The sequence below is a fragment of the Lepidochelys olivacea genome (assembly GCF_965140295.1).
Source record: "Lepidochelys olivacea isolate rLepOli2 genome assembly, chromosome: 28".
NCBI classification, from domain to species: domain Eukaryota; kingdom Metazoa; phylum Chordata; order Testudines; family Cheloniidae; genus Lepidochelys; species Lepidochelys olivacea.
This window is the reverse complement of record NC_140438.1, coordinates 4,034,860-4,052,721: the sequence shown is the minus strand read 5'-3', so window position 1 is coordinate 4,052,721 and position 17,862 is coordinate 4,034,860. Positions and strand designations below refer to the sequence as shown.

At 48.1% G+C, this 17,862-nt stretch overlaps 1 protein-coding gene across 2 annotated transcripts in view; it reads left to right on the top strand.

Annotated features, from left to right (window-relative positions):
* Positions 1–16,053, top strand: part of LOC311513998 (uncharacterized protein) — a 34,734-nt gene extending 18,681 nt beyond the window's left edge. Inside the window, exons 1-3 of one of the 2 annotated variants that reach the window (XM_084616241.1) lie at positions 9,295–9,959; positions 11,676–11,792; positions 12,202–16,053. In XM_084616241.1, the coding sequence (XP_084472367.1) occupies positions 12,210–13,703 (1,494 nt within the window). In that variant the 5' untranslated portion in view covers positions 9,295–9,959; positions 11,676–11,792; positions 12,202–12,209 and the 3' untranslated portion in view covers positions 13,704–16,053. Of the gene's footprint in view, positions 1–9,294; positions 9,960–11,675; positions 11,793–12,201 lie in introns of those variants that run through there. The other variant, XM_084616240.1, reaches the window with a different exon arrangement.
* The last annotated feature ends 1,809 nt before the right edge of the window (positions 16,054–17,862 follow it).

The following is a 17,862-nucleotide window of genomic DNA, read 5'->3' as shown; positions in this document are numbered from 1 at the left end:
GCTCCCTGGAGCAGAGCGCACGCAAGGGCCATGGCAGGGAGGGAGAGGAGGAGGGGCAGGAACCCAGCATGCTGGGGGGAAAGGCTGGGGGAGGGGGAAGCTTGCCTGCCCTGCAAGGAGAGAGCGGTGCATGGGGGGGCGGGGAAGAGCGGGCCGGGCCGGGCTTTTAATGGTATGCTGCTGTCCGCCGGAGTCCGGCAGAGAGCAGCGTGCCGTCAAAAATTGGCATGCATGCCATAGGTTGCCGACCCCTGGTCTAACCTGTTCTTAAAAACCTCCAGTGACAGAGATTTCACAACCTCCCTTCGTAATTTGTTCCAGTGCTTAGATATCCTTACAGATAGGAAGGTTTTTTTAATGTCGAACCTGAATCTCCCCTGCTTCAATTTAAGGTCTTTCTGTCCTGTCCTCTCCTCAGTGGTTAAAGAAGAATTTATCACCCTCTTCTTTATAACAACGTTTTACATACCTGAAGACTGTTGTTATGAAGAAAAGAGAGGAAGGGTGGGATGTATAGGAACAGGATGGCTTGTGCGTGTCATAAGGACTGTGCTCATCAGTCTCATGCCCAATGGATCACTGGGGCCTTTCCTCCATTTCATGTTAGCCTGCGGGGGAACTGGGTGCTCATGGAAACAAATGATGATCGCTGGCTTGAGCCAAGCCTACAGCAGACAGCTTCCCAGCTGGATCAATAGAGTAGCCAAATCTCTTCACTCCTGGCCTGCACACACCACATACTTCAGTCTTAGGCCCCCTCAAACAGCTCTGCCAATATAGTTCTGCTCTGACCTCCAACCCTTGAATACTCCAGGCCTGGACCCCTCTCATCAACAGGGCCAGCAATTTGCAGCAAACAGTGCAGTGCTTTTGTGATGTGGATAAAATGTTCTCTAAGAACTAGGCTTAGAATGCTGTACAGGTTTCACTTCATCCCTCCCTACAATGCTTAACCCCACTGCATTGGGTGCCCATATTGACCTATGCTGAATACCGGACACCTAGTAAAATTACTCATATTCAAGCAAGTTTAGTGGCTATCAATCAGAACTATGCAGTACAAACGTTCAAATTAACATCAAGCTGACTGAGCCCCCGTTAAAAAAAATTCTGCGTAATGGGATTCTTTTTATTTACCTTCTTATCTTTGAGGCTTTAGGGTTCACACAGGGAGGGGTGACACTCTTTCCCCCCCCCCACTCCCGTATAACTTCCTCATGTGGGGGGTGACCGACCAACCCCACCCTCCCTGACCAGGGCTCTCCACCCTCCATGCCTGGCTGGGCCCCTGGGACTGACCCACCTCTCCTGGTACCCGGCACCACATCTTCCCGAGGCAACAAGTGAGGGGACACGCAGGGTCACATACCCTACCTTCCCCAGATTTCTGCCAAGGCTCACAGCAGAATGTGGCCAGCAGCAGCCTTTTGGCACACTGCGGGAGGGAAGGGACAGGAGCTGCTCCCAGCCGCAGAGGATGACCTGGTCTGTGCCTTTGCAGAGCTCAACTCTTCCCCGCACCTGTCTGTGTCTGGAAGCAGCTTGTCCCCTCTCGCCCACACAGTGCGGAAAGGCAGTTAACGCCTCCAGGCTGCTGCTGGCCACCGCACCGACATAACCCAGCGGCTTCCTGTCCTCCCCACCCTGGCTCCAGCACAGGCAGGAAGCGGTTGAGCCCTAAGCATGCCTTGTGCACCAGGGCCCTGGGAACTTGACTGCTGGGGGTTCAGCGAACCCGGCCAGAGAGGTGGCTCAGCAGAGGAGGGTGCCATGGGGACAGAGCAGCCCCATGCTCCCTGGGGTCAGGAGCCAGGGCAGTGTGGGAGGAGGCGAGTGAAGAGGGTGCTAAGCCCCTGCCTAAGGGGCTGCGGCGGAGCCTGCAGGTTCAGGGCATGAACAGGCTGGAAATCACTTCTCCCCCGCCCCCCATTCCAGAGCTTAGCTGAGGGGCAGAGGCACTTCCCATGCCAACACTGTACAGGGCTTTGGCAAGTGCAGGGCTCAGCTCCTCCTGGCCAGCGCCCCGGGCTGAAGAGGAAGGGGCCTGGTGTTGGTGAGCTGAGTACTCTGACCAGGGGCTGGTTGTCTGCACAGCATTGGGAGCTGTATGCGCCCCACTAGTGGGGATATGGAGGAGCAGCAGGTCTGGGGTGGGGGGCAGAGGGGCAAAGCAGGGAGAGAACAGCAAGAGGGGAGCACTTACAGGGTTGATGGGTGATCAGAAGAGGTGAGATGTAACCGTCCGCCGCCTGGCACCTGCCCGCACAAACCGGCCACCGCAGTGCGCAGCCAGTGCCGGCTGGAAACGGGCCGGGGCCCTGCTGGCTGAGAGCTGGCATGCAGTGGTGGTTGCGCTGACGGACCAGCAGGGGGAGCGGCCTGCCGCACATGCTGCATCTTCGCCTTGCCACCAGCTTTGCACGCCCACCCCCATCATCAGCCACTAGGTCACCCCACACTCACCGCTGATGGGCGGGCGGGTGGCCGGCGAGCAGAGATCTGGCCAGCAGCAGGACCCACCAGTACTCTGGGGGGTGGGGGGAAGAAAGACAGAAAATGCGGGACGATTTGCCCATTTTTAAGGAAAAGTCGGGACACCTGCAGGAAGACTTAAATACGGGACTGTCCCTTTAAAAACAGGACATCTGCTCACCCTACCACTACACCACCATAATCTCCTCCCCCACCTACGGATCTCATTGTAAGAAGGAATGAAAGCATCTAATCCCCCCTCCTGTTCCCCACCCCATCCCCTTTACATTTCTTGAGAACTGCTGATGCAGTCTGATCTGGCTGTGCTGCTACCTGCTGAGAGAAACAGGCATTGCCTCCCCTTGCTTCACATTTTTACTGGACATATTCCTGTCAGGGCTGTAACAACATGAGATAGCCATATACTGAAGTGAGCCCTGAACCCAGGTCGCCAGGGCTTGTGCATGGATTGCCATACAGATTGTCTTTCCTGCAAGAAGATAAGGACCAGAACTGGTTTGGGGATGCCAGGGTGAAGAGAATTAAAGTACCTTGAAGAGGTGGTTCTCAGTGGTGCTTTTCTTTAGGATCCCCAGCTCTTTCAGCTTCTGTCCCATATGTTTTGCAGGTGTGGAGGGGCTGGGCCAGTCCAGACTAAAGCAGCAATTTAACCCCCTCTATGCCAGCGTGGGGTTTATGTAGCCCTTCACAGGCACCCAGGCCCAGGGAATGGCCCCCTATCAGCCCCATGCCTGATGTGGTGGGGCGACCCATTGGCAGCATTGCCTTTGAGGGTACTGCTCCCTTCTGCTCCTACTCCCTCCTCTCCCCTTTACTACCATCACAATGCCTGTCACCTTCACTTCCTGAGGAGTGACCCACAGAAGGTGTGTTTTGTTATCCCTTTCCCTACCCCCCCAGGATCCATTGTGCACCCTCTGTCACTCACCTCTGTCTCAGGAGATGAGGGAGGTTATGGGGTGTGGGTGATGCTATGCTGGAGATCCATCATCACTGAAGGAGTGGCAGCCTTGACCCTCCTAGAAGGTTGTCGGGATGCCGAAGTGCACTCGAGGAGACCATTTGGCCCACACTGTGCCACTGTGAAGCCTGCTCTGCATTCCTGCACATTTCTGCAGGTGGCGTTGTGCCTGTAAGTCTCTGTAACGCTGTCTTCAGTGACTCGAGAGCATGAGCTCCAGCCTCAGGCAGACTGGTAAGAAGCAGGGCCCAAACCCCAAATTGGTTGTGAGATCTACATGTAGATTTCACCAACCAAATATGAAGTGTAAACGCTTCGGGCACTGTAACAGCATTAACATGGAATCACAGATGGTCCCCTTGAGTCATCCCATAGATCTCACCACGCAGGTGAGCTCACCTTTGTGACAGATGGTCCCTTCCACCAGGGGTTCTCACCCTTTTTGTTTCTGAGGGTCCCCCAACATGCTATAAAAACTCCACAGCCCCCGTGGGCCACAATAACTGGCTTTCTGCATATAAAAGCCAGAGCTGGTGTTAGGGGGCCGCAAGCAGGGCAAGTGCCTGGGGCCCCATACATTGCTTAGGCTTTGGCTTCAGCTCTGGGTGATAGGGCTCAGTGCCCCAGACTTCAGCCCCATGCACTGGGACTTCAACTTTCTGCCCTGGGCCCCGGCGAGTCTAATGCTGGCCTTCCTTGGCAACCCTGCTGAAACCTGCTTGTGGCCCCACAGAGGTCCCCAGTCCCCTGGTTGAGAACCAGTGCCTTACACCTTGAATCACAGCAACATTCAGGTTACTGCCAGTCCCAAAGGACGAGGCACTTAAAGTCAATTGAATCTTAGATCTCAAGATTAGTAGCCAATCCTGTAATAACCTGTATTATTTATTTAAAAGGAAACAAGAGTTGTTTACAAAGTTAAAGCAGGTAATAAAAAAGATGCAGATGAGTTAAATTTCAAAAGGTAATAGAAGCTTCTATAATAGGCAAGATCTATGTATTCTTTAGGACTAATCCAGGCTAAGCAGCTGGGGATCTCTTGCTTATGTCTCGAAACTTTGCCCCCCAGAGTCCAAGCAGCATACAGATAATCCGTTCCTTCAGTCTGGGGTTTTTTAATCCCCTTCCTGCCATGTGCTCTGAGCTGCAAACTCAGCTAATGGAAAGTCAAGAGCACAACAACAGTCTTTTGCCTTCTTTAACATCCCGGAATAGTCTGTCTGGTGTTGATGGACCTTTCCTGCCAGGCAGGGTGTAATGCATTTTGTTGCCAATCAGCACTTCACATAGGTAAAGTCTCTCTCCTGTCTGGTGATTTACAGAGCCACAGAGGCTCACAATGCAGCGAGTCAGATATTAACCCAGGCAGCAACTCACAAACATTCAATAAAGTCTAAAAACATTCTTATAATTCTCAAACCAGTTTTAACAATACTAACACAGGTGAGCCAGACTGATTCCAGCTCTGTGTTTGTCCATGTTCAATTAAGACATGGGGGCTTTTGCAAGAGCTAACACCCCATCTGCCAGTGTCACAGGCAGGATGGGCAGGGATGGTGCCTCTGTTTGCCAGAAGCTGGGAATGGGCGACAGGGAATGGATCACTTGATGATTATCTGTTCTGTTCATTCCCTCTGAAGCACCTGGCATTGGCCACTGAGCTAGATGGACCATTGGTCTGATGCAGTGGGCCGTTCTTATGTTCACTGTCTGTATCAGTTTCAGAGTAGCAGCCGTGTTAGTCTGTATTCGCAAAAAGAAAAGGAGTATTAGTGGCACCTTAGAGACTAACCAATTTATTTGAGCATAAGCTTTCGTGAGCTACAGCTCACTTCATCGGATGCATTCCTGTCTGTATCGGGAGTATCTACTCATTTGGACTTACTGGGGAGCCACAGAAAGAGATACGATGTGCTGAGGCAAGAAGGCCCAGTCTCAGAGCCCCCTTGACAAAAGCTAAAACTAGGCCCAGCCCATGAAAGGGGGCACTCCCAGGAGAGACTGTATAAAGGCTGGAGCATCAAACAACTTTATAAACCTAAGACAGCTGCCTTGGGGAAAATGACAAGGAGAATCCCACAAAGTGACAACTTTGATTCTGCTCTTCTCTGGCCTTTGGTTCATAGAATCACAGAACTGGAAGGGACCTCGAGATGTTATCTAGTCCAGTGCCCTGCACTCAAGGCAGGACTAAGTATTATCTAGACCATCCCTGACAGGTGTTTGTCCCGCCTGCTCTTAAAAATACCCAATGATGGAGATTCCACAACCTCCCTAGGAAATTTATTCCAGTGCCTAACCACTGACAGGAAGTTTTTCCTAAAGTCCAACCTAAACTGTCGTTGCTGTAATTTAAGCCCATTCCTTCTTGTCCTGTTCTCAGAGGTTAAGAAGAACAATTTTTCTCCCTCCTCTTTGTAACAACCTTTTATGTACTTGAAAACTGTGATCATGTCCCCTCTCGGTTTTCTCTTCTCCAGACTAAAGAAACCCAGTTTTCTCAGTCTTCCCTCATAGGTCATGTTTTCTAGACCTTTAACTATTTTTGTTGCTCTTCTCTGGACTTTTGCCAATTTGTCCACATCTTTTCTGAAATATGGCACCCAGAACTGGACACAATACTCCAGCTGAGGCTTAATCAGCACAGAGTAGAGTGGAAGAATTACTTCTCATGTCTTGCTTACAATACTCCTGCTAGTACATCCCAGAATGATGTTTGCTTTTTTTGCAACAGCGTTACACTGTTGACTTATATTTAGCTTGTGATGCACTATGACCTCCACAGTACTCCTTCCTAGGCAGTCATTTCCCGTTTTGTATGTGTGCAACTGATTGTTCCTTCCTAAGTGGAGTACTTTGCATTTGTCCATATTGAATTTCATCCTGTTGACTTCAGACCATTTCTCCAGTTTGTCCAGATCATTTTAAATTTTAATCCTATCCTCCAAAACCCTTGCAACCCCTCCCAGCTTGGTATCATCCACAAACTTGATAAGTGTAACAGAGAGACTCTGTTACTGGGAGGATTTCACCCTGTCTCAGAGGGTTACACCCCGTGGGAGAGGGCTAGGTCTGTATTGGAATAAGGTCACTGTGCTTCACAGTGTGACTGAACCTCCTCCCAATCCCTCTCTGCGCAAATGCTCCCTGAGAAGGAAGGCAGGGACTAGAGAGGGTTCTTACACCAAACCCATTGACTGGCTGATGATGAAGGGCGCCTCTGGGCGGGAGAGAGGCTACATTGAGGGTCACAGCAAACCTCTGAGGCAAACCCTAACCGCCTGGAAGCGCAGGACCCCCCGAGGCAAAGCCAGTGCTCTGCCTCGACAGGCACAGTGAAAGGAAATTAAACTGTTTTCTACAGCAGCATGGCTCAAGGGCATTGGCCAGTCTGGACTATATTGTCTTCTTTGCTTCTCTGTCCTAATCTAAGGAATTTCCAATGCTGTGTTTCAGTTGACAAATAAACCCTGCTATGTTTTAAAAGTCTGCCCAGTGTCACAGCAAAAACTTGCTGAGGTGCATTGAAGCATGAATGAGGAACAGTCTCTGAACAGGAGTGTAGTTCAGCTTGAGCTGCTGGCAGAGCTCACAGGTTGAAATAGGAGTGTTGAAGCCAGAGGCTTGTTAGGATATAGATATTCAGGCCTGTCTGTAAAGGCCTGTACTCTAAGAATGTAGGTGTATTCTTATCACTTGGCTAGTTATAGAGGTATAAAAGAAAGAATCAAAATCATGGTCTGCCGGTGTAAGGGCCTTCTCTTACTGTGACAGTCTGAGGCCCTGTTCTTAGGCTAAGGCCTTTGGCTAAGCAGCAGAGGCAGCCATAAGCTGGGAAGCCAACGGTCACATCCCCACATTCCAAACTAGTCACATTGAAATAAGGTGCTATTGGGCTGTTAGGAATACAGTCCTGTCCTGATAATGCCTATCGCCTCCAGAGAAAGGGAAGTGCCTAGAAGATTTAAAAGGAAACTTGGTCTGATAGCATCCTGTCTGGCAAGAACTCACTTATCAATAGCTGGGATGTGAAATCCTCATTTCTGTCTTTGTTCTATCACTGTAGTCCCCATTTCCCTATTGTTTGTCTGTATCATCTCTGTCTAGTTCTGTGATTGATTCTGTCTGCTGTATAATTAATTTTGCTGGGTGTAAACTAATTAAGGTGGTGGGATATAATTGGTTACATAGCCATGTTACAATATCTTAGGATTGCTTAGTTAAATTTCAGGAAAATGATTGGTTAAGGTATAGCTAAGCAGAATTCAAGTTTTACTGTATAGTCTGCAGTCAATCAGGAAGTGTGTGTGTGTGGGGGGGGGGAAATTGGAATCATAGAATCATAGACTATCAGGGTTGGAAGGGACCTCAGGAGGTGTCTAGTTCAACCCCCTGCTCAAAGCAGGACCAATCCCTAACTAAATCATCCCAGCCAGGGTTTTGTCAAGCTGGGCCTTAAAAACCGCTAAGGACGGAGATTTCACCACCTCCCGAGATAACCCATTCCAGTGCTTCACCACCCTCCTAGTGAAATAGTTTTTCCTAATATCCAACCTAAACCTCCCCCACTTCAACTTGAGACCATTACTCCTTGTTCTGTCATCTGCTACCACTGAGAACAGTCTAGATCCATCCTCTTTGGGACCCCCTTTCAGGTAGTTCAAAACAGCTATCAAATCCCCCCTCATTCTACTAAACTGGGAGGAGTGGTAGATACGCTGGAGGGGAGGGATAGGATACAGAAGGACCTAGACAAATTGGAGGATTGGGCCAAAAGAAATCTGATGAGGTTCAATAAGGATAAGTGCAGGGTCCTGCACTTAGGACGGAAGAATCCAATGCACCGCTACAGACTAGGGGCCGAATGGCTAGGCAGCAGTTCTGCGGAAAAGGACCTAGGGGTGACAGTGGATGAGAAGCTGGATATGAGTCAGCAGTGTGCCCTTGTTGCCAAGAAGGCCAATGGCATTTTGGGATGTATAAGTAGGGGCATAGCGAGCAGATCGAGGGACGTGATTGTCCCCCTCTATTCGACATTGGTGAGGCCTCATCTGGAGTACTGTGTCCAGTTTTGGGCCCCACACTACAAGAAGGATGTGGATAAATTGGAGAGAGTCCAGTGAAGGGCAACAAAAATGATTAGGGGTCTCAAGTTGCAGTGGGGGAGGTTTAGATTGGATATTAGGAAAAAAATTTTCACTATGAGGGTGGTGAAACACTGGAATGTGTTACCTAGGGAGGTGGTAGAATCTCCTTCCTTAGAGGTTTTTAAGGTCAGGCTTGACAAAGCCCTGGCTGGGATGATTTAACTGGGAATTGGTCCTGCTTCGAGCAGGGGGTTGGACTAGATGACCTTCTGGGGTCCCTTCCAACCCTGATATTCTATGATTCTATGATTCTTCTCTTCCGCAGACTAAACAATCCTAGTTCTCTCAGCCTCTCCTCATAAGTCATGTGTTCCAGTCCCCTAATCATTTTTGTTGCCCTCCGCTGGACTCTTTCCAATTTTTCCACATCCTTCTTGTAGTGTGGGGCCCAAAACTGGACACAGTACTCCAGATGACGCCTCACCAATGTCGAATAGAGGGGAATGGTCACGTCCCTCGATCTCCTGGCAATGCCCCTGCTTATACAGCCCAAAATGCCATTGGCCTTCTTGGCAACAAGGGCACACTGTTGACTCATATCCAGCTTCTCGTCCACTGTAACCCTTAGGTCCTTTTCTGCAGAACTGCTGCCTAGCCATTCGGTCCCTAGTCTGTAGCGGTGCATGGGATTCTTCCGTCCTAAGTGCAGGACTCTGCACTTGTCCTTGTTGAACCTCCTCAGATTTCTTTTGGCCCAATCCCCTCCAGATCATTAATGAAGATATTGAACAAAACCGGCCCGAGGACCGACCGTTGGGGCACTCCGCTTGACACCGGCTGCCAACTAGACATGGAGCCATTGATCACTACCCATTGAGCCTGACAATCTAGCCAACTTTCTATCCACCTTATAGTCCATGTTTGGCTAAGGGCAGGAATGGGAACAGGGACACAGCTATAAGGCTTTGTGGTGTCAGAGCTGGGAAGGGCGACACTAAGGAAGGAAACTGGAATCATGCTTGCTGGAAGTTCACCCCAATAAACATCGAATTGTTTGCACCTTTGGACTTCGGGTATTATTGCTCTCTGTTCATGCAGGAAGGATCAGGGAAGTAAGTGAGTGAAGGAATAAGCCCCTTAAAAAGGCTCAGGCCTGGTCTATGCTGGGGGAAGCTAAATCGGTCTGAGTTACACACCTTCAGCTATGAAAATAGCATAGCTGAAGTCAATGTACTTAGAGCTACTTACCACAGTGTCTTCGCTGCGGTAAGTCAACTGCTGCCACTCCCCCATCGACTCTGCCTACACTTCTCATGCCGGTGGAGTACCGGAGTCAACTGGAGAGCATTTGGTGTTTGATTTATTGTGTCTTCACGACATGCGATAAATCGACCCCCGCTGGATTGGTCGCTCCAGAGGTAAGTGTAGACATGCCCTCAGTCTCAGGTGTTCAAGCTACATGGTCTATCCTTATGGAAGAGTGGGACCCCTTGGGGGTCTAGTGCACTCAAGGGGCACCTCCCAAGGACTGTTTAAAGGCCAGGATATTGCACAGATCCTACGGATCCATGACAGTGGGCCAGAGGTTAAGCTTTATGGGGAAAAGATATAAAAGAAGAAAAGCATCTAAATGCGTATTTACCATTACCCCCTCAACAGTTCTCTTGGGAATCCCTGATCGGTTCCAAAGTGTATTAAAACCTTTCTTAAAGGGTTACCTCTTGGTTATCAGGTCATGTCAGTTTGTAGCCCAAAAAGACACCCCTCAGTCAGCTCAAACACAGCTGTTTCTCCCCAAAAAGTCAGTCTGTCTCTTCAGTCTCCTGAAAGAGGTTAAATCCGTCACTGCCCCTTTCTGCATAGGGCAAAGCTTCAAAAGCTGGAGATCTGCATAACTAACCTTGAGATGGGGTATTCATCACGCCTTAGTGACACCAGCTTGAACAGAAGCCCATCCCAGTATCATCTGACCCATCTCAGCATCATAGTCTGTGAAGTATTCATGCTTTCAAGGACCAGCTCAAATATAGAGATAGCAGTCTTAGCTAGGGCCAGTGTTTGCTGACAATGAAAACAGAGTAATTGACAAACATGAGCAATACATAATCCTTTACAGCATGAAAGTGCATTTGGGGGAGGCAGCAGGAGCCAGCTGTATGGAGGAAGGGGGGCCCAGACACTGGGCATAGAGAGCCTAGAGCAAGCTGTGTGCTGGGGAGGTGGGGCATGAACCAGATATGTGCAGGGGAGATGAGCAGGGGAGAAGTGCTGTGGACACAACCAAGAGGAGGTGCGAGTGCCGTCCGCTCCACAGTATGATTAGGGAGCCAGGCATCCCACTGCGAAGTGCCCCGCCTGCCCAGGGGAAACTTCACTGTGGTTTTGCTGAGCCTAGACTTGTATGAGGATGGAAGAAATTGGCAGCAAGTCTCAACAGCAGCCAGCCCGCAGCCTCTGCCCTCTGCCCCGGGGGGTGGGAGTCAGGTGTCTCCAGGCAGAAATCTGGGGGGTTGTGACCTTGCATGCCCCCACCCTCTGTTCAGCAATTCTGGAGAGGAAGGGTGATTCCAGAAATGAAGAGTAATGTCAGGGAAAAAAATGCAGTAATAGCAGTAATTTCCAGAAAACACTGGCCCTAGTCATAAATAAAGTACAATAGTCTCAAGATGTATGCTTGTGTTCATCAGATCTGTCACTCTGCCTTCACATAGTTCACTCTGCTGGTAGGTTCTACCCCTTCCCCCATTCTGTGTCTGCCTTTTCTATTTAGATGGTAAATTCTTCCTGGAATGGGCCATCTACTATTCTGGGTTTGTACTGTGCCAAGCACAACCGACTGTTAAGTTGATCCTTAGGCACTAAGGTAATGAATATGATTTATAATAATAATAAATTTGTGAGTCTCTAAGGTGCCACAAGTCCTCGTTTTCTTTTTGCGGATACATACTAACACGGCTGCTGCTCTGAAACCAATAATTCTCCTGACACTTTGAGCCAAGGAAGATGGCCTTAAAATGAGGCCAAGGAAGATGGCCTTACTTAAAAATGAGCTCGGGTTAAAACCATGAAATATTCCTTGTGACGAGTATCCCACAAGTTCCACTAACCTCCCTTGTTTTCTTTGCTTTGAGCAGGTTTTCCAGTTTCCAAACCTGATCAGATCTCGCAGCTGGAAGAAGGAGGGAAAGACCCATGGGTCCCAGGCCTCCACTGCTCTGAGAAAGAAGTGCTGCTGAGAGCTGCGTGCACAGGTGAGGAATTGGTTAAATCAACTCAAAAACTGTCTGTGAATACAGGAAACATTTGGGATGCACTACAAAGACCTTGTGAGCTCTCCAAGTTCAGGATTGTTCCCTGCAGATGTGGAATCATTAGGCAGATGTCACTCATGGCTTCCCACCTACCCTGACTGACAACTGGCAGCAGGTCCCTCCCCAGTCTCGCTTTCCCATGAGAGTTCTGGTGAGATGCGGACCCAGAACTGATCCCTTCCTCTCTCTCCTATGTGGAAGGGTTTGGGGAAAATCCTCTCCTCATAGGTTTGATCTCTCCCGCACATATTTTGGTTTGTTCATCCCTTTTCCCATTCTTCTCTCTGAGATTTCCTTCTGTCCAGTGCAGGGAGTGATCTGTGTCTGGATTCTCTCTGTCTCCCATCAGGCATTGGGATGGTGAGTGAGAACGAGGAGACACCCCAGCAGGAAGATGCTGAGGAAGTAGAATCCCATGGAATGTTATCAGGAAGATCCAAAGGGAATGATTCCTGGAATTGTGCACACCAAGAAAAAGCAAAAGCCTGTGAGAGTCAGCAAAGGCCAGAGGAAAACTTCAGTAGCCACTCAGATCTTGTTACACGCAAGAGAATCAACTTGGAAGAGACATGCTACACATGCCATGAGTGCGGGAAAAGCTTTGATGGGAGTTCTGCCCTTATGAAACATCAGAGAATCCACACAGGAGAGAGCCCCTACACATGCACTGAGTGTGGGAAAAGCTTTAGTTGGCCCTCACACCTTATCACACATCAGAGAATCCACACCGGAGAGAAACCCTACACGTGCTCTGAGTGCGGGAAAAGCTTCTCTCAGAGCTCGAACCTTTTCACACATCAGAGAATACACACAGGAGATACACCCTACATGTGCTCTCAGTGTGGGAAAAGCTTTAGTTGTCACTCACACCTTAGCATACATCGTAGAATCCACACAGGAGAGAAACCCTACATGTGCTCTGCGTGCGGGAAAAGCTTCAAGCAGAGCTCAAGGCTTATCGCACATCAGAGAATCCACACTGGAGAGATGCCCTACACATGCTCTGAGTGTGGGAAAAGCTTCAATCAGAGCTCAAGGCTTATCACACATCAGAGAATCCACAGTGGAGAGAGACCCTATACATGCTCTGAGTGCGGGAAAAGCTTCAATCGGCGCTCAAGGCTTATCACACATCAGAGAATCCACAGTGGAGAGAGACCCTACACATGCTCTGAGTGTGGGAAAAGCTTCAATCAGAGCTCAAACCTTGTCTCACATCAGAGAATCCACAGTGGAGAGAGGCCTTACACATGCTCTGAGTGTGGGAAAACCTTCAATCAGAGCTCAAACCTTATCATACATCAGAGAATCCACACAGGAGATACACCCTACGTGTGCTCTGAGTGTGGGAAAAGTTTTAGTTGTTATGCACACCTTAGCATACATCGTAGAATCCACACAGGAGAGAAACCCTACACGTGTTCTGAGTGCGGGAAAAGCTTCAGGCAGAGCTCTACCCTTAGCACACATCAGAGAATCCATACTGGAGAGATGCCCTACACATGCTCTGAGTGCGGGAAAAGCTTCAATCGAAGCTCTGCCCTGATCACACATCAGAGAATCCACACGGGTGAGAAACCTTATGGATGCTCTGAGTGTGGGAAACGCTTTAATCGGAGCTCACACCTTATCACACATAGGACAATTCACACAGGTGAGAAACCTTATGGGTGCTCTGAGTGTGGGAAATGCTTCAATTGGAGCTCACACCTTATCAGACATAGGCAAGTCCACTCAGGAGAGAGGCTCTACACATGCTCTGAGTGTGGGAAAAGCTTCAATCAGAGCTCAAGCCTTATTAAACATCAGAAACACCACATGGGAGAGAACTGTAATAAATGCCTTGACTAAGGCCGGCCAAATTTTTTTTTTTAATTCACATTTGTTAATTCCCATATAGTGATCTTTCTGCCATCTTCACCGTGGTCTCTCAGCTCCCCCAGATGAGTTGCCTGCTTCTGCCTTTTGCAGCTCACCCTTCTTTGGGGTCAGTCCTGTGATCTTTTCTATCAACTCCTTTCCATTTGAGACATAAGAGTGTGTGTCCCTCCTGCCAGCAATGTTCATCAGCTCCAGATGGGGGAGAGAGGTTTGATCCCAACAAGCTACACTGCGGCAAAAAACTACCTGTGCCCTACATCCACTAGGACTGTACATGGCGTTTTGGCAGCTCAAGTGAGTGATCTTGGTGTAAAAAGACAATTATAGTTGTAGTGCAGATGCAGCCCTTGTGCAGTGGTTGGCACTAGCTTTCCCCTTGACCTGACCTAAACTCCATCACTTTTCCTTGTCTAAACAAACCCTGAGCATCACGGTTCTACTGTTCCCCCATTTCAAAGCAAACATCAAGTTTCCCCTTCAGGAACAAATTCTTTCATTCCCAGTTGCTCTGATGTTGCTTCAGGTTGTGTTGGAGAGCAGATATTTTTACCACCATTTTCCTCACTTAAAATATATTGAACTATAACAAAGAGCAGGAACAGGGCAGGGATAGGGAAAACTGTCATTTCACCCTCTGTAACAACAGAAGAAGATAGGATAAGGCAGAGGGATTCCCTTATTCACCATCCCAATCCCCCTGTTGTTCAGTTGGTTCGGTCAATATTTTTTCTAAAGGGCTGGGTAGAGGATTCCCTTGTAAATAAGCAAAATACCCATACATTTGGCTCCCAAAGCAGTTGTGACCCAGGCCCTGGAGGAGGTCGCTGCTGAAGATATCTCCTTTCTAATCAGATGCATGATGCCTATTTGGGAAATGCAATCCCTAGCTAGGTAGAGATGGGGAAAATGGAAGTGACATTTCTGTTCAGCTCTCCCCTGGGAAATGCTGCAAATGTGTAGAAAATGAAATCCATGTGGAATGTGATAGAGCTGCAGAAAGAGACCTGTTTTTAATAGATACCTGACATTTGGTGTCTTACAGGGATTCTAAGCCACACCTGAATTTAGTCCCCAATTTAAACCTGTGCCACCAGATTAAAGAAATAAAAGGGCATATTTGGGGGAGTTATACCTCACTATCAGTACTGATATGTTGTGTGGTTGGTGAAGAATTCTACAACAGAGAAGTGTAAAATTATTCCAAGTAAGGTCAATGATTTGACAAGAACTCAGGTAGAAATTGCAGGTACGCATGGTTGATTTTCACCCCAGAAATGGAAGCTATGGTGACCTGTGGCCCAGGTAAACTAGTTTTAGAACGCTGCTCCCTAGTTAAGTACTATTGATCATGGTCCTAAAGGATGCCATGATTAAATTGGTAACAATGTCCTTTACCATTTGGATCCAAAGGTTCATGAAGCACATAGAGAAACAGCTGATTCCTTCAGAGCCATTCCATGCCTATGGGTCCCAGTCTGGCTGCCTTGTTGGACAAGAAGCACTTCCATGCTGCGCAAATGATGGTAGCCAATGAGGGAATGTATCAGATTCCAAGTTCAGACTGCAGGATACATGAATGCTGAGTCCTGACTGTTAGGATATAGGTATGCAGGCCTCCCCGTAAAGGCTTATACTTTAAGAATTTAGGTATATGTTTATAATTTAGCTAGTTATAGAGGTATAAAAGAATCAAAATCACTGTCTGCCTGTGTAAGGGCCTTCTCTCACTGTAACAGACTGAGGCCCTGTTCTTAAGCTAAGGCCTTTGGCTGAGCACTAGAGGCAGCCATAAGCTGGGAAGCATATGGTCACATCCTCACATTCCAAACTAGTCACATTGAAATAAGGTGGTATTGGGCAGTTAGGAATACAGTCCTGTCCTTGATAATGCCGATCACCACCAGATAAAGATGGTTAACGAAAACTTAGTTTTATAGCATCCTGTCTGGCAAGAAATCACTTCTCAATGGTTGTGGTTGTGAAACCCTCATTTCTCTATTGTTTTATCTTTATGGCCCCCAGTTTTCTATTGTTAATCTGTCTGGTTCTCTAATTGTTTCTGTCTGCTGTCTAACTAATTTTGGTAGGTATAAATTAATTAAGGTAGTCGGATTATAAATGGTTTGAGAATTATGTTACATGTTAGGATTGGTTAGGTAAATTTCAGTAAAATGATTGGTTAAGGTATAGCTGAGAATATTACTTTATAAATTAGGGGCAAACAGGAAGTAAGTTGGGATTCGAAAATAAGGAAAAAGGAACTTGTATTTAAGCTTGCTGGAAGTTCACCCCAATAAACTTTGAATTGTTTGCACCTTCAGACTTTGGGTATTGTTGCTCTCTGTTTACGCGAGAAGGACCAGAGAAGTGAGAGGGTGAAGGAATAAGCCCTCTAACATCTTGGTGCCATGACTCGGATGCATCGCATCGGAGAGGTGAGTGGCAGCCTGTAAGTCCCCATCCCCAATAATCCATTCAGCTGCTTGGAGGGGGTATGTCGAACTCTCGTGTTGGTAGTTGCTGGTTCTGGCAAGCTGGGGTAATGGATTTTTTGAACAAATGGATAAGGAACAATCAGGGCCCATACCAGGTGCAGGGGTACAGCTGGGATGAGTTTCAAAAGGAGATAGGGGATGTCAAGGTTCCTCCCCCACTCTGAACTCTAGGGTACAGATGTGGGGACCTGCATGAAAAACCTCCTAAGCTTATCTTTACCAGCTTAGGTCAAAACTTCCCCAAGGTACAAAATATTCCACCCGTTGTCCTTGGACTGGCCGCTACCACCACCAAACTAATACTGGTTACTGGGGAAGAGCTGTTTGGACGCGTCCTTCCCCCCCAAATACTTCCTAAAACCTTGCACCCCACTTCCTGGACAAGGTTTGGTAAAAAGCCTCACCAATTTGCCTAGGTGACTACAGACCCAGACCCTTGGATCTTAAGAACAATGAACAATCCTCCCAACACTTGCACCCCCCCTTTCCTGGGAAATGTTGGATAAAAAGCCTCACCAATTTGCATAGGTGACCACAGACCCAAACCCTTGGATCGGAGAACAATGAAAAAGCATTCAGTTTTTTACAAGAAGACTTTTAATAAAAAAATAGAAGTAAATAGAAATAAAGAAATCCCCCCTGTAAAATCAGGATGGTAGATATCTTACAGGGTAATTAGATTCAAAAACATAGAGAACCCCTCTAGGCAAAACCTTAAGTTACAAAAAAGATACACGGACAGAAATAGTTATTCTATTCAGCACAATTCTTTTCTCAGCCATTTAAAGAAATCATAATCTAACACATACCTAGCTAGATTACTTACTAAAAGTTCTAAGACTCCATTCCTGGTCTATCCCCGGCAAAGACCCAGCATACAGACAGACACAGACCCTTTGTTTCTCTCCCTCCTCCCAGCTTTTGAAAGTATCTTGTCTCCTCCTTGGTCATTTTGGTCAGGTGCCAGCGAGGTTACCTTTAGCTTCTTAACCCTTTACAGGTGAGAGGAGCTTTCCCCTGGCCAGGAGGGATTTCAAAGGGGTTTACCCTTCCCTTTATATTTATAACAGGGGAGGTTTTGGGAGACCCCAAGGGAAAGGAGTGTAGGAAATAGGGAATGGTATTACAAGGTTTGTGTGCTGGGATGGCATACTGGGTAAAAGGGGAAGCCGATCTCCTCCAACACATTAAGGATTTGGAGGTTATTGTGGATTAGCAATGGATTTTAACAGAAAAATCCATGTTAGTGGTAGAGAGAGCTGCTTTGAAGGCACGAGATGCTGCACGGACAGAGGAGTCTTGTGAGGCAATCCGGCGAGAGAGGGATGAACTGCTGGGAAGAGTAGGAGACTTACAGGAGGAATTGTATCAATGTAAACATGGGGGCAATGGACTTGGGGACCCCAAACCATCCACCCCACAAATGGAACTGAAGGAGACACCTCTGCCATCCTACCCTGAAAAAACACTGCATCCACCACTGCCAGTGGACATTGTAAGCCAGCAATCCACAGTTACAGTCCCTACGAGAGAGGCTACACAGGAGGAACTGCAGGAGATAGGAATAGAGGCCCTGGTTGCAGGGTGGGGGACCATGCCCCACAAGTAGAACAGGCAGAAATCCGGCCCTGGTC